This window comes from Podarcis muralis, chromosome 2 (genome assembly GCF_964188315.1).
Source record: "Podarcis muralis chromosome 2, rPodMur119.hap1.1, whole genome shotgun sequence".
NCBI lineage: Eukaryota > Metazoa > Chordata > Lepidosauria > Squamata > Lacertidae > Podarcis > Podarcis muralis.
This window is the reverse complement of record NC_135656.1, coordinates 117,243,644-117,256,531: the sequence shown is the minus strand read 5'-3', so window position 1 is coordinate 117,256,531 and position 12,888 is coordinate 117,243,644. Positions and strand designations below refer to the sequence as shown.

At 46.5% G+C, this 12,888-nt stretch overlaps 1 protein-coding gene across 1 annotated transcript; it reads left to right on the top strand.

The window, feature by feature from the left end:
• Positions 1–3,763: 3,763 nt before the first annotated feature.
• Positions 3,764–9,730, top strand: LOC114592331 (uncharacterized). The gene is made up of 4 exons (XM_028720429.2): positions 3,764–4,020; positions 5,780–5,933; positions 6,152–6,254; positions 8,252–9,730. The coding sequence occupies exons 1-4, from the start codon at positions 4,010–4,012 to the stop codon at positions 9,184–9,186; spliced, it is 1,203 nt and encodes a 400-aa protein (XP_028576262.2). The 5' UTR covers positions 3,764–4,009; the 3' UTR covers positions 9,187–9,730.
• The last annotated feature ends 3,158 nt before the right edge of the window (positions 9,731–12,888 follow it).

Below are 12,888 nucleotides of genomic sequence, written 5' to 3'. Positions count from 1 at the left end.
TGTCTATGTTGAATCATCTTGCAATACAGGGGGTCTCCTTTCTTATAACTTTATGCCATTGGTTCGGGTACTACCATCTGAAGCAGGGGAAAAAAAGCTTGCTCCATTTCCCATGTGACAGCCCTTTAGATATTTGAAGGTGGCTATCAGATCTGCTCTCCGTCTCCCCTTTCCCAGGCTAAACATACCCACCTCCCTCAACCGTTCCTCATAAGGCTTGATTTCCAAACCCTAGACCATCTTGGCCTCTGTCCTATGCACATGTTTCAGCTTCTCAATATCTGTCTGAAATGGTGGCGCCCAGAACTGGACACAGGACTCCACGTGTGGTCTGACCAAGGCAGAACAAACCGGGACTAGTGCTATCTGGACACTATTATTTGGATGTGATGTGCTTTAAATGTGTGATGTGTATGCAGCCTTATGCTTCCATAATCTTTATAATATTGTTCCTTTTAATGTCATCGATTCTATGCTGAGTGAATGGTTGAATGGATGTTTGCTCTGCTGAAACTGCCAAAAGCTATCGATAGGTAGCATCTCAAATAAACAGGACTTTGCCTTTTGAGAAACCAAGAGGTCTGCTGCCTTCCTTGTATGTTACAAATTAACAGCATCCCGATAAGGCCAGAGACCCCTGCAATCACGATGTCAACTTGCCTGTCATGTAACTTTGCACAGAGTAAGCAAAGAGACTCAGAGAGCAACTAGGTTACATCCATACCATACATTTAAAGCACTGTCATGGCTTCCTCCAAATAATCCTGGGAACTGAAGTTTTCTTTTTTTCTATTTTATATATATAATATATATATAAAATTTCCTGTGAAGAGTGAGGTGATAGTTGTTAAAATACTCTGCAAATTGTAATTCTGGGAGGGCAATGGGGGTCACATAAGAGCGATGAGCACCCTTAATAAACTACAGCTCCCATAATTATTTGGGGGAAACTATGACTATTTAAAAGGGACGCGGGTGGCGCTGTGGGTTAAACCACAGAGCCTAGGACTTGCCGATCAGAAGGTTGGCGGTTTGAATCCCCGCGATGGGGTGAGCTCCCATTGCTCAGTCCCTGCTCCTGCCAACCTAGCTGTTTGAAAGCATGTCAAAGTGCAAGTAGATAAATAGGTATCGCTCTGGCGGGAAGGTAAACGGTGTACCGCTCTGGCGGGAAGGTAAACGGCGTTTCCGTGCGCTGCTCTGGTCGCCAGAAGCGGTTTAGTCATGCTGGCCACATGACCCGGAAGCTGTACGCTGGCTCCCTCGGCCAATAAAGCGAGATGAGCGCCGCAACCCCAGAGTCTGTCACGACTGGATCTAATGGTCAGGGGTCCCTTTACCTTTTATGACTATTTAAGTTGGTATCATAGTGTTTTAAATGCATGGTGGGAACGGAGCCTTGGAGGCCCATCTAGTCTCTCCATCGTGCTCTCATGGTGGCCAAGAAATGCCCATGGGAGGCCCTCGAGCAGGATCCGAACACAAGAGCACTACTTTCTCCACCTGCTGTTGCTCAGCATCTGGTCTCGAGCGGCGTATTGGCTCCGACAGCCAAGGCAGAACTTAGAGCCATGATGGTTAGTGGTCCCCATTCAGTATCCTGTCCTCACCTTGGCCAGTCAGGTGCCTATGGGAAACACACAAGCAGCCCCTGGGTGAGAAGACGGAATGCGTAAAAATAAAATCGGGCAACAGCAGATGAGAACTCTAAAGTGAAAAAAGGAGGCAGTTAAAAAAACAAGGAAGGAGATTCCCACTAGATGCCAGGAAGAATCTTCTGACTGTGGAGGAGACTCCCAGGAGAGGTGGGAGGATCTCCCTTGGAAGTTTTTAAGCAGAGGTTGGATGGTCACCTGTCAGGGATAAGGAACCTGTCTTAACTAGCTCAGTATTGTCTACACTGATTGGCAGCAGCTATCCAGGGTTTAAGGAAGGGAGTTTTAGAAGACACCTGAAGGCAACCCTGTTTTTCATGTTTGATGTTTTATCGTGTTTTTAATATACTGTGGGGAGCCGCCCAGAGGGGAAACCCAGCCACGTGGGCAGGGTATAAAAATTATTATTATTATTACAGTATTATTATTATTATTATTATTATTATTATTATTATTATTATTAAAGGGAGTTTTCCCCAAGCTGTTCTGGGATTTTTTTTTGGAGCAATACCATAAAATTATATTTCAATCTGTTGTTTAATTAATTATTATTGTACTTTTGCATAGGGCTTTCTCTCTCAGGTGCCCAAGTAACTTGGCTGGCCATGGGCACTCTAAACCTTGTTTAATGCTGATATTATGTTCAGAAAGATAAACAAATGGAACGAGGTTAGCTTCGCCACGGTTTAATGTATTTTTAGTTTCCGTATTAAATGTATTTTAATGTATTTTTAATCTCTGTTGGAAGCCACCCAGAGTGGATGGGGGAACCCAGCCAGATGGGCGGGGTACAAATAAATTATTATTATTATTATTATTATTATTATTATTATTATTATTATTATTAAAGGGAGTTTCCCCCAAGCTGTTCTGGGATTCCTGCATCGTAGGGGTTTGGACCGGATGACCACTGGGGTTCCTTCCAGCACTGCAATTCCACGATTCTAAGTTTAAATTAAAAATTCCAATGAAAACACAGATAAAGAACACAGAGTCAGCGATAATGTCCAGCTGCGGCATAGTGAGTAAGCCCCACTGGACTGAGTGGGGCTTACTTCTGAGTAAACCGTGCATGGTGGGAGGGGGGGAGGATATGCTGCTCCTCTGTGGGCCAGTGCGTCTGACAAGGAGGTTGGTGGTTGGAGCCCACCCAGGGATGGCTGTGGGCAGGATTCCTGCATTGCAGCGGGGTTGGGCTAGATGACCCTCGGGTCCCCTTCCATCCAGCTCCGCGATTCCACGGTTCAGTGAGAGATTTTACTTTCTTGGGCTCCATGATCACTGCAGATGGTGACAGCAGCCACGAAATTAAAAGACGCCTGCTTCTTGGGAGAAGGGCAATGACAGGCCTAGACAGCATCTTGAGAAGTAGAGACGTCACCTTGCCAACAAAGGTCCGTATAGTTAAAGCCATGGTTTTCCCAGTAGTGATGTATGGAAGTGAGAGCTGGACCATAAAGAAGGCTGATCGCCGAAGAATTGATGCTTTTGAATTATGGTGCTGGAGGAGACTCTTGAGAGTCCCATGGACTGCGAGAAGATCAGACCTCTCCATTCTGAAGGAAATCAGCCCTGAGTGCTCACTGGAAGGACAGATCCTGAAGCTGAGGCTCCAATACTTTGGCCACCTCATGAGAAGAGAAAACTCCCTGGAAAAGACCCTGATGTTGGGAAAGATGGAGGGCACAAGGAGAAGGGGACGACAGAGGACGAGATGGTTGGACAGTGTTCTCGAAGCTACCAGCATGAGCCTGACCAAACTGCGGGAGGCGGTGGAAGACAGGAGTGCCTGGCGTGCTCTGGTCCAGGGGGTCACGAAGAGACGGACATGACTAAACGACTAAACAACAACAACAACAACAACAACAAAGGATAGAAAAACAGCACAGCATCCTGATCTCGCAAACCCCGGAGAACCAGCGCCTTCCCCTTGAAACCGGGCATGTCTTAAAAGTCCGCCTAACACCGACTCGTGTTGCCCGTTCTCGGGCCCCTAAGAGTTAACAAGAGCAGGGAGCCGAGCGGTTCCTAGAGAGGCAGGAAATGGGGGAGGTGCAACGCGGAAGTGGGAGGGGCTTCCTCTTTTTTTCTTGCCTTGCTCCCCCCCGCCCGTGGGAAAGTAGGAAGTGGTGTCTGTGGGTCGGGTGGCATCTCTGCCTGGGCAGCTGCTGGGCGCGTGGAAGGGGCAGCCTTTGGGGAGGGGGGCAGAAAAAGGCTGCAGGGTTGGGAAGCCCCCTCCCTTCTTTATAACCTCCCTCTTCCCCAGGGCTTGAGAGCGCAAGAGATGCTCTGCTGGATCAGGTCCAAGATGCACGCAGCCCGAGGCTACCTCGCAGAGTTGTAGCAAAGACGGAATGAGGAGGGGGTGAGTCTCGTTGGAACGCCTTGGGGGACCCTGGAGGAAAGGTACATACACTAGGGGCCAAAATTGTGGAAACCTTTTGGGGAAAATGTATTTCCGAGGTTTGATGGATCATAACACCACCTTTTTTTGGAGTAATACCATAAAATTATATTTCAAACTGTTGTTTTAATTAATTATTATTGTACTTTTGCAGGGAGAGAGAAACCATAGGGTTTTATTTCTCAGGTGCCAGTGGCGTAGCGTGGGTTGTCAGCACCCGGGGCAAGGCAAGTAATTTGCGCCCCCTAACCCATGGATTTGCGCCCCCTAACCTGTGGATTTGCCCTAACCCCAGATGTTGCGCCCGGTGCGGCCGGCCCCTCCTGCACCCCCCACACTACGCCACTGTCAGGTGCCCAAGTAACTTGGCTGGCCATGGGCACTCTAAACCTTGTTTAATGCTGATATTATGTTCAGAAAGATAAACAAATGGAACGAGGTTAGCTTCGCCACGGTTTAATGTATTTTTAGTTTCCGTATTAAATGTATTTTAATGTATTTTTAATCTCTGTTGGAAGCCACCCAGAGTGGCTGGGGAAACCCAGCCAGATGGGTGGGGTACAAATTATTATTATTATTATTATTATTATTATTATTATTATTATTATTATTACGATGGAATTATTTACGATGGAAAGAGTGATGTTATCTACGAAGGAGATATATGGAAACCATCTGGACTTAGTGGAGGAACGGGAAATCCACACAGGAATATTATACTTGCTATCGGCTTAAGGAGACTAACAGAAGAGATCGTTAAGGAAAAAGAGAAATTATATGAACAAGATATGATGTGGCAACACCAAGATAAGACTGGATAGAATTATGAACTTTGTTTGGACTGATTGGGACTGATTTGGACATTAACGCAGTAATAAGAAGATGATCTGAATCCCCCTTTGGATCTTGAAGTATGGGTTCCCCCAACAAAATTTAAAAATTTGGCTTTGTAATTTGGAATTTATACGATGTGATTTAATTTGATGTGATTGGCCAGTTAATAAAAATTATTTAAAAAAACAACAACAGAGTGGCTGGGGAATCCCAGCCAGATGGGTGGGGTACAAATTATTATTATTATTATTATTATTATTATTATTATTATTATTATTATTACGATGGAATTATTTACGATGGAAAGAGTGATGTTATCTACGAAGGAGATATATGGAAACCATCTGGACTTAGTGGAGGAACGGGAAATCCACACAGGAATATTATACTTGCTATCGGCTTAAGGAGACTAACAGAAGAGATCGTTAAGGAAAAAGAGAAATTATATGAACAAGATATGATGTGGCAACACCAAGATAAGACTGGATAGAATTATGAACTTTGTTTGGACTGATTGGGACTGATTTGGACATTAACGCAGTAATAAGAAGATGATCTGAATCCCCCTTTGGATCTTGAAGTATGGGTTCCCCCAACAAAATTTAAAAATTTGGCTTTGTAATTTGGAATTTATACGATGTGATTTAATTTGATGTGATTGGCCAGTTAATAAAAATTATTTAAAAAAACAACAACAGAGTGGCTGGGGAAACCCAGCCAGATGGGTGGGGTACAAATTATTATTATTATTATTATTATTATTATTATTATTATTATTATTGATGGAAAGATAACTGCAGGTTTCATATTGAGTGCTACTGAAATCTTCGTCCTGTGGATTTGTGCATATCAATGTGGATTGTGTGTTTTGTTTTGTTTTTTACAGTTTAGATAAAGAAAAGGAGCATCTTTTCACCATTCCATTCCAAGAAATGCAGACTTGGGAGAAGGACTCTGGCTCAGACCTCTGTGCCCAGGTGGTAGCCCTAGCTGAGGATTTCCTCCTGAGAAGGCAAGAGCCTGACGGAGACACACAAAACGTAAGCGTACTTTGGGTGATACTGAGAGACGTATCATGAATACAGTCTTGTTACAGCAGAGGTCTCAGAGCAGCTTGCAGCATATTTAAAAGCATGGGCGTATGAGAATTGTGAGGAAAAGCTGTATTGTAAGCACACAGACTAGTAATGATTTCTGCAGAGAAAGCATTGTTTAAATCAGAATAACAGGCCTCCTCCTTCTTTTCCCTCCACTCCAGGTGCCTCAGCTCTCAGAGAAGAATCTTTCAGATTCCAAGAAGGCACAGGAAGAAAAGCAGGCAGAGGAGGCGGAAGAATATAATGGGGAGACTGCCTTATTAGGTAAAGACACCCAAGTGTTGGGGACAAATTATAGCAAACATAAGGAGTATTTTGCAGTATCTGCTTCAAAATTATCAATTTTTTTTGTTACTTGCTTATTTTAAAAACGTACCTAAAGGACAAGAGAAATCTGTTATTTCCTATGGTACTAGCAGTGACTAGTAAATCAGCCCTGAGTGCTCACTGGAAGGACAGATCGTGAAGCTGAAGCTCCAATACTTTGGCCACCTCATGGGAAGGGAAGACTCCCTGGAAAAGACCCTGATGTTGGGAAAGATGGAGGGCACAAGGAGAAGGGGACGACAGAGGATGAGATGGTTGGACAGTGTTCTCGAAGCTACCAGCATGAGTTTGACCAAACTGCAGGAGGCAGTGGAAGACAGGAGTGCCTGGCGTGCTCTGGTCCAGGGGAGCACGAAGAGTCGGACATGACTAAACGACTAAACAACAACTAGCAGTGACAATGCTATATGCAAAATACTGCCATGGGTGGGGGCGGGCAGGGAATCCTGCGTACCAGAGAATGGCATATTAAGCTGTGGGAAGTGAGCACTTTGAGCAAAATGTGCTGGACTACGGGTTAAATATGGAGCAAAGAAGGTGAAACAAATATGAACACGATTGGTGAAAGTTGAGAGGACCGTGGAATAGCAAACATGGGACAATTAATTAACGCTTTTACAGTTTTATGAGAAAGTATATGGTTTCACGCAAAACAATCCTTATATTGGTAGTTCTTGGAGGCTCAAATTTTTAATTCTGGGGGTTATTAAATTATTATCGCATACTGATGTGGTTGTTAAACTTATCAAGGATGCAATCTGTTCTTACTGTTGAAAGTTGTATCGATAAATGAAAATGGCACTGGAGAAGTTAAAGCAAAAAAGAAGACAGACTTCTAAGGTCAAATAGTTGCATGTCAGGATATATTTTTTTTAAAAGGCTCTCTTACACACCCACACATACATTGAAAGTCGTATAATTCCACTTCAGCCATAGTTTCCCCCAAGGAATCCTGGGAATTGTAGTTTGATAAGGGAGCTGAGAGTTGTTAGAAGACCCCCTTGTTCCTGTTCACAGAGTTAACAATGTAATCCCTTGTGCTAGAGAACTGCAGTAATTACAACTCTGTGAGGGGAACAGGAACCTCTCCTGACAACACGCGGCATCCTTAACATGCTACAGTTCCCAGGATTCTCTGGGGGAAGCCGTGGCTGTTTAAATTGTTATATTACTGCTGCAAATGTATAGGGCAGATGGGACCACACGGTTTCTCTTCTCAGCACAGCGCTAGCCAAGCCCCAGCGACCAACTGATCATTGTTGCTTGTAAAGCAGTTTGTACTGGGTTTTGGGAGGGCTGGTCGCATTCAGCTCTGCCCCACACCAGGTGGGTGTGATTTGCCCAAAACGGCCATGCAATACCAGATGAGTCTCTCCATGGCTGGCTTAATGGCTCATAATAATAATTCTTGGTAGTGGTGCCCACCCTGTGGAATGCCTTCCCATCAGATGTCAAGGAAATAAACAACTATCTGACTTTTAGAAGACATCTGAAGGCAGCCTGTTTGGAGAAGTTTTTAATGTTTGATGTTTTGTTGTTTTTAATCGTCTGTTGGGAGCTGCCCAGAATGGCTGGGGAGGCCCAGCCAGATGGGCAGGGTATAAGTAATAGTAGTAGTAGTAGTTGTTGTTGTTATTTATATGATGATGATGATGATGATGATGATGATGATGATGTGAGGTGCAAGCAAATTTTTATTCTGAGTGTGGCCAAGAGAAAAAAGTTTGAGAACCACTGGGCTAGATGGATGTCCAATTATTATTATTATTATTATTATTGCTACTATTACTATCATTGTCATTACCATTATTATTATTATTATCATCATCATCATCATCATCATCATTATCTTTTGTTTGGTCTTGGATGCCTCTCTCTCTCTCTCCAGTTTGAAGTTTGACTCACTCCACGATTCTCTCTTTTCATTCCACAAGTCGACGAGTCCGAGTCCGACGGAGAAAACGAAGAGGCGGTCCTCCCAGCAGAAAGACCCGAGCGCAGACACCCCACCCGGATATCGTTGGAAGAAGTCATCCTTGGGAAGCTTTTCCCGGTGGAAGAAGGGCCTCCGGGCAACGTGCCCGCGACAAACTTTGCCACGGAGAAGCCGTTTGAGTGCTCCGAGTGCGGGAAGCACTTCTCTACCAGCTCCCACCTCATCAACCACAAGCGCGTCCACACCGGGGAGAAGCCCTACAAGTGCTTGAGCTGCGGGAAAAGCTTCACGGAGCGAGGCAACCTCTTGAAGCACCAGAGGACCCACACGGGCGAGAAGCCCTACGGATGTTCCGACTGCGGGAAAGCCTTTGGCATCAGCTCTCAGCTGATCAGCCACAAGCGGGTGCACACGGGAGAGAAGCCCTACGAGTGCTCGGACTGCGGGAAGAGCTTCTGCACAAGCTCACAGCTCGTGCGCCACAGCCGGGTCCACACGGGCGAGAAGCCCTACGAGTGCTCCGCCTGCGGGAAAACCTTCAGCCAGAGGTCGTACCTCGTGGGGCACGAGAGGACGCACACGGGCGAGAAGCCCTTCGAGTGCTCGCAGTGCGGGAAGTGGTTCTCGCACCGCTCCGACCGCCTGAGGCACGAGAAGATCCACACGGGCGAGAAGCCCCACAAGTGCGCCGACTGCGGGAAGGGCTTCAACCAGAAGGGCTCCCTCGTCACGCACCAGAGGACCCACACGGGGGAGAAGCCCTTCGAGTGCTCCGAGTGCGGGAAGAGCTTCAACGACCGGGGTTACCTTATCACACACCGGAGAACCCACACGGGGGAGAAGCCCTTCGAGTGCTTGGACTGCGGGAAGAGCTTCAGCCGCACGTCCCACCTGACCGTGCATAAAAAGACACATGGCGGGGAGAGGCCGTAGCCGGATCAGGAGGTGGGGAGGGGAAAGAGAAGGCAAACGGACCCCCCCCCCAAACCTCCAGTCCCTCTGACCTTTGCAAAATATCAGAAAATCCGTGTGGAAATGCCCAGGTACTCAGAAGATTTTTAAAAACGACTGTGGAGCTATGGTGGTATACAGTCATACCTCGGGTTGAAGTAGCTTTGGGATGTATTTTCGGGTTGCACGCTGCGGCGACCCGGAAGTAATGGAGCGCGTTACTTCCAGGTTTCGCTGCTCGCGCATGCGCAGACGGTGAAAATTACGTCATGTGCAGAAGCGGCAAATCCCGACCCGCGCATGTGGGTTGCGTTCACTTCTGGATGCGAACGGGGCTCCAGAACGGATCCCGTTCACATCCAGAGGTACCACTGTAAATGTTTAGAGCAGAGGTGGGGAACCATTGGCTAAGTTAGTCATGCCTGTCAACTTCAATGGGTTTAGGCTTGAGTAGGACTAGGACTGAATACAGTCGTACCTTGGAAGTTGAACGGAATCGGTTCCAGAAGTCCGTTCAAATTCCAAAACGTTCAGAAATGTTCGGAATGTCCAAAACGTTCGGAAACTTCCAAAACGTTCGGAAGTGCGGCTTCTTGTTGGCTCCTGCAGTCAGTCGGAAGCCACAGAAGCCCCGTTGGACGTTCGGCTTCCAAAAATAGTTTGCAAACCGCAGCAATCACTTCTGGGTTTGCGGCACTTGGGAGCCAAAACATCTACATTTCAGGCCTTTCAGGATCCAAGGTGTGACTGTACTGGTTTAAGACTCAGCTGCCCCTCCTATCAGCTCCTATGGACATCAGTGGGGCAGAATCTTTGGCCCGCCAGGTGCTGCCAAACTGCAACTCCCATCAGGCCCAGCAGTCATGCTCAGTGGTCAGGGGATGATGGGAGTTGCAGTCCAGCAACAGCCGGAGGGTCAAAGGGAGGAACCTTTTGTTGAGGCTGCCTGGAAAGTTTTGTGAGGAGCTGAAAAGGAAGTTGATTTCTGAACCACCTGAAACAGAGCCGACCTTTCTGATATTTTCTCTTGAATGAGCACTTGGGGGTTGGTTGATCATATTGCCTGGAAGACAAACTCCACAGGTGAGGCGAGGCATCTGGACAGCTGGACAGAATGGGACCATTCGTGGTATCCTTATGTGGGCTGAAAATGAAGATCCTGACTAGAGCAGATGGAAGGTCCATCCATCCAAGTCTGTTTTCTGATAGCGGCTTCTCGATGTCTTCAAGAAGCAGGCCACAGTCCCTCTTCCCGCTGGTCGTATTTCTTGGCATCTGGAAGCCTGAGATATACTGCCTCTGTCTAAGGGAGTTTTATTCTGCTGTCATAGTGAATAGCGGTTGATAGGCCTGTCCTACTTGAGGTTTGGATCTAACCCACTTTTCCAAAGCCACCTTCAGCCTGTGGTCATCGCCGCATCCCTTGCCCATAAGTTAACTATGCACTGAGAGCAAAGAATTCCCCCTTCTCCATTGCCAATCTGCCACCCGCAGATTTCCATGGCGACCCCAAATTCGAGCGTCCTTTGGGAAGGGGGCAAAAATCTGCCACTCTCACAACAGCCTTTCCCATCTTAGTAGCCACAAGATGTTGCTATTTATTTTACAGTGGTACCTCGCAAGACGAATGCCTCGCAAGACAAAAAACTCGCTAGACGAAAGGGTTTTTTGTTTTTTGAGCTGCTTCGCAAGACGATTTTCCCTATGGGCTTGCTTCGCAAGACGGAAACGTCTTGTAAGTTCGTTTCCTTTTTCTTAACACCGTTAATACAGTTGCGACTTGACTTCGAGGAGCAACTCATAGAACGCGGTGTGGTAGCATTTTTTGAGGTTTTTAAAGACTTTGGTGATTTTTGAAGCTTTTCCAAAACTTTCCCAACACCGTGCTTCGCAAGACGAAAAAAATCGCAAGACGACAAAACTAGCGGAACGAATTCATTTCGTCTTGCGAGGCACCACTGTATTCCGTATCCACTGTTTACCATAAGGTCCAAGAGCAGGTTATAGCAACTAAAACAAAACTCCAAACTGCTATTAGCCACAGCAAGTACGAACAATGGGCAGGAATGATGGGAGCCGGAGTTCAGCATCTGGGGAGCATCCAGTTGAGGGACACTATGCATATTTTTATAAACCTCAGTATTCATGCCCCTTCTTATACTTATTTCTTCCCCCTTACACACATACACAAAGACACCCCGTCTGGAATTATCAGGTTCCTCACCCTGCTCTAAAACATCTTTTATCACCTAGTGTTTCTCAAACTTGGGTCTCCAGCTGTTTGGAGACTACAACTCCCACCGTCCCTAGCTAGCAAGACTGGTGGGTCGGGGATGATGGGAGTTGTAGTCCAACAGCAGCTGGGGACCCAAGTTTCAGAAACACTGGACCCCCTAAAAATGGTTGAATTTCTCCCCATTTTGTCTTCTGCCATGAAAACCACTGTCGTCTCTCTCTCGCGAACTTGAAAGATCCACAGCTCGTCATCTGAGCTCTCAGAACTCTGCAATAATAATTCCTCCGTAATCTCAAGTGATAATATAAGCAGCTGTGCGCTATTCCAGGCAGCTTGTCATGGAGTCGGCATAATTTGCCAGTTTCACTTCTGCACATTTTGTGTTTGGATCTCGACCGATATTACCTGCCCCACACAAGACGGCATGGGCTGTTCTAGAAACAAGGATGTATAATAAAAGTTAGTTGTGATGCATGCACGCTTATTGACTGAAGGGTTTGTGTAAAGATGCATCTTGCTAATTGAAACAGACATGGCTTCCCTCAAAGGATCCTAAGTGCCGTTTTGTTAGTGCTGAAAGTTGTTGGAAAGCAGGTGGGGAAATCCACATGAAAAGGAGACTCAGTGAGGGTTGGTAGCAATACATTTCTCCCGACTATCTCCAGCCCTTTGGAAAATCCTAAACTACAAATATTAAAATATGTGCATATGTACACACCTGAAAACTGGAAAAGAAAAACTCTTGACACAGAGGGAGAGAGCTGGTAAGGTGGGAAAGTACCCTGCAGAAATCCTACAGGGCTGATTGCTATTTTTCCACTCTTTTCTTCTATCACATTGTCTAAGGTGGGGCTGGTAGAATTGGACTCTTTTCATTCCCACAGGGAAATTTTACAGGGCTCACATGGCACCAGAGGCAAAAATACAAATTTGTATGCAGAGCAACATACAGATTTAGTTTCTACACCACTCTGTGCTGCATCTCAACAAGAGAGACGCATTAATCATAGAGTTTAAGGCCATGTTAAAAGGTAAAGGGACTGGACCATTAGATCCAGTCGTGGCCGACTCTGGGGTTGCGGCGCTCATCTCGCTTTATTGGCCGAGGGAGCCAGAGCAGCACATGGAAATGCCGTTTACCTTCCCGCTGGAGGGGTATCTATTTATCTACTTGCACTTTGACGTGCTTTCGAACTGCTGGGTTGGCAGGAGCTGGGACTGAGCAATGGGAGCTCACCCCATTGCGGGGATTCAAACCGCCAACTTTCTGATCGGCAAGCCCAAGAGGCTCTGTGGTTTAACCCACAGCACCACCCACGTTCCAAGGCCATATTACATCCTGGCAAAAAAAACAAACCACCACTCAAGGTCACAGAGCCTGGGGACACTGGGTGTGGGGTGGGTGGTCGGGGAAAGTTCAAAGGGCCGAAGAGAAGGGTCTGGAGGGC

Excerpts from the sequence above, each read along its gene's own strand:
- LOC114592331 (XM_028720429.2), top strand. Across the intron at positions 5,934-6,151 it reads CTGACGGAGACACACAAAAC|GTGCCTCAGCTCTCAGAGAA; the intron begins GTAAGCGTACTT and ends CCTCCACTCCAG. Across the intron at positions 6,255-8,251 it reads TGGGGAGACTGCCTTATTAG|TCGACGAGTCCGAGTCCGAC; the intron begins GTAAAGACACCC and ends TCATTCCACAAG.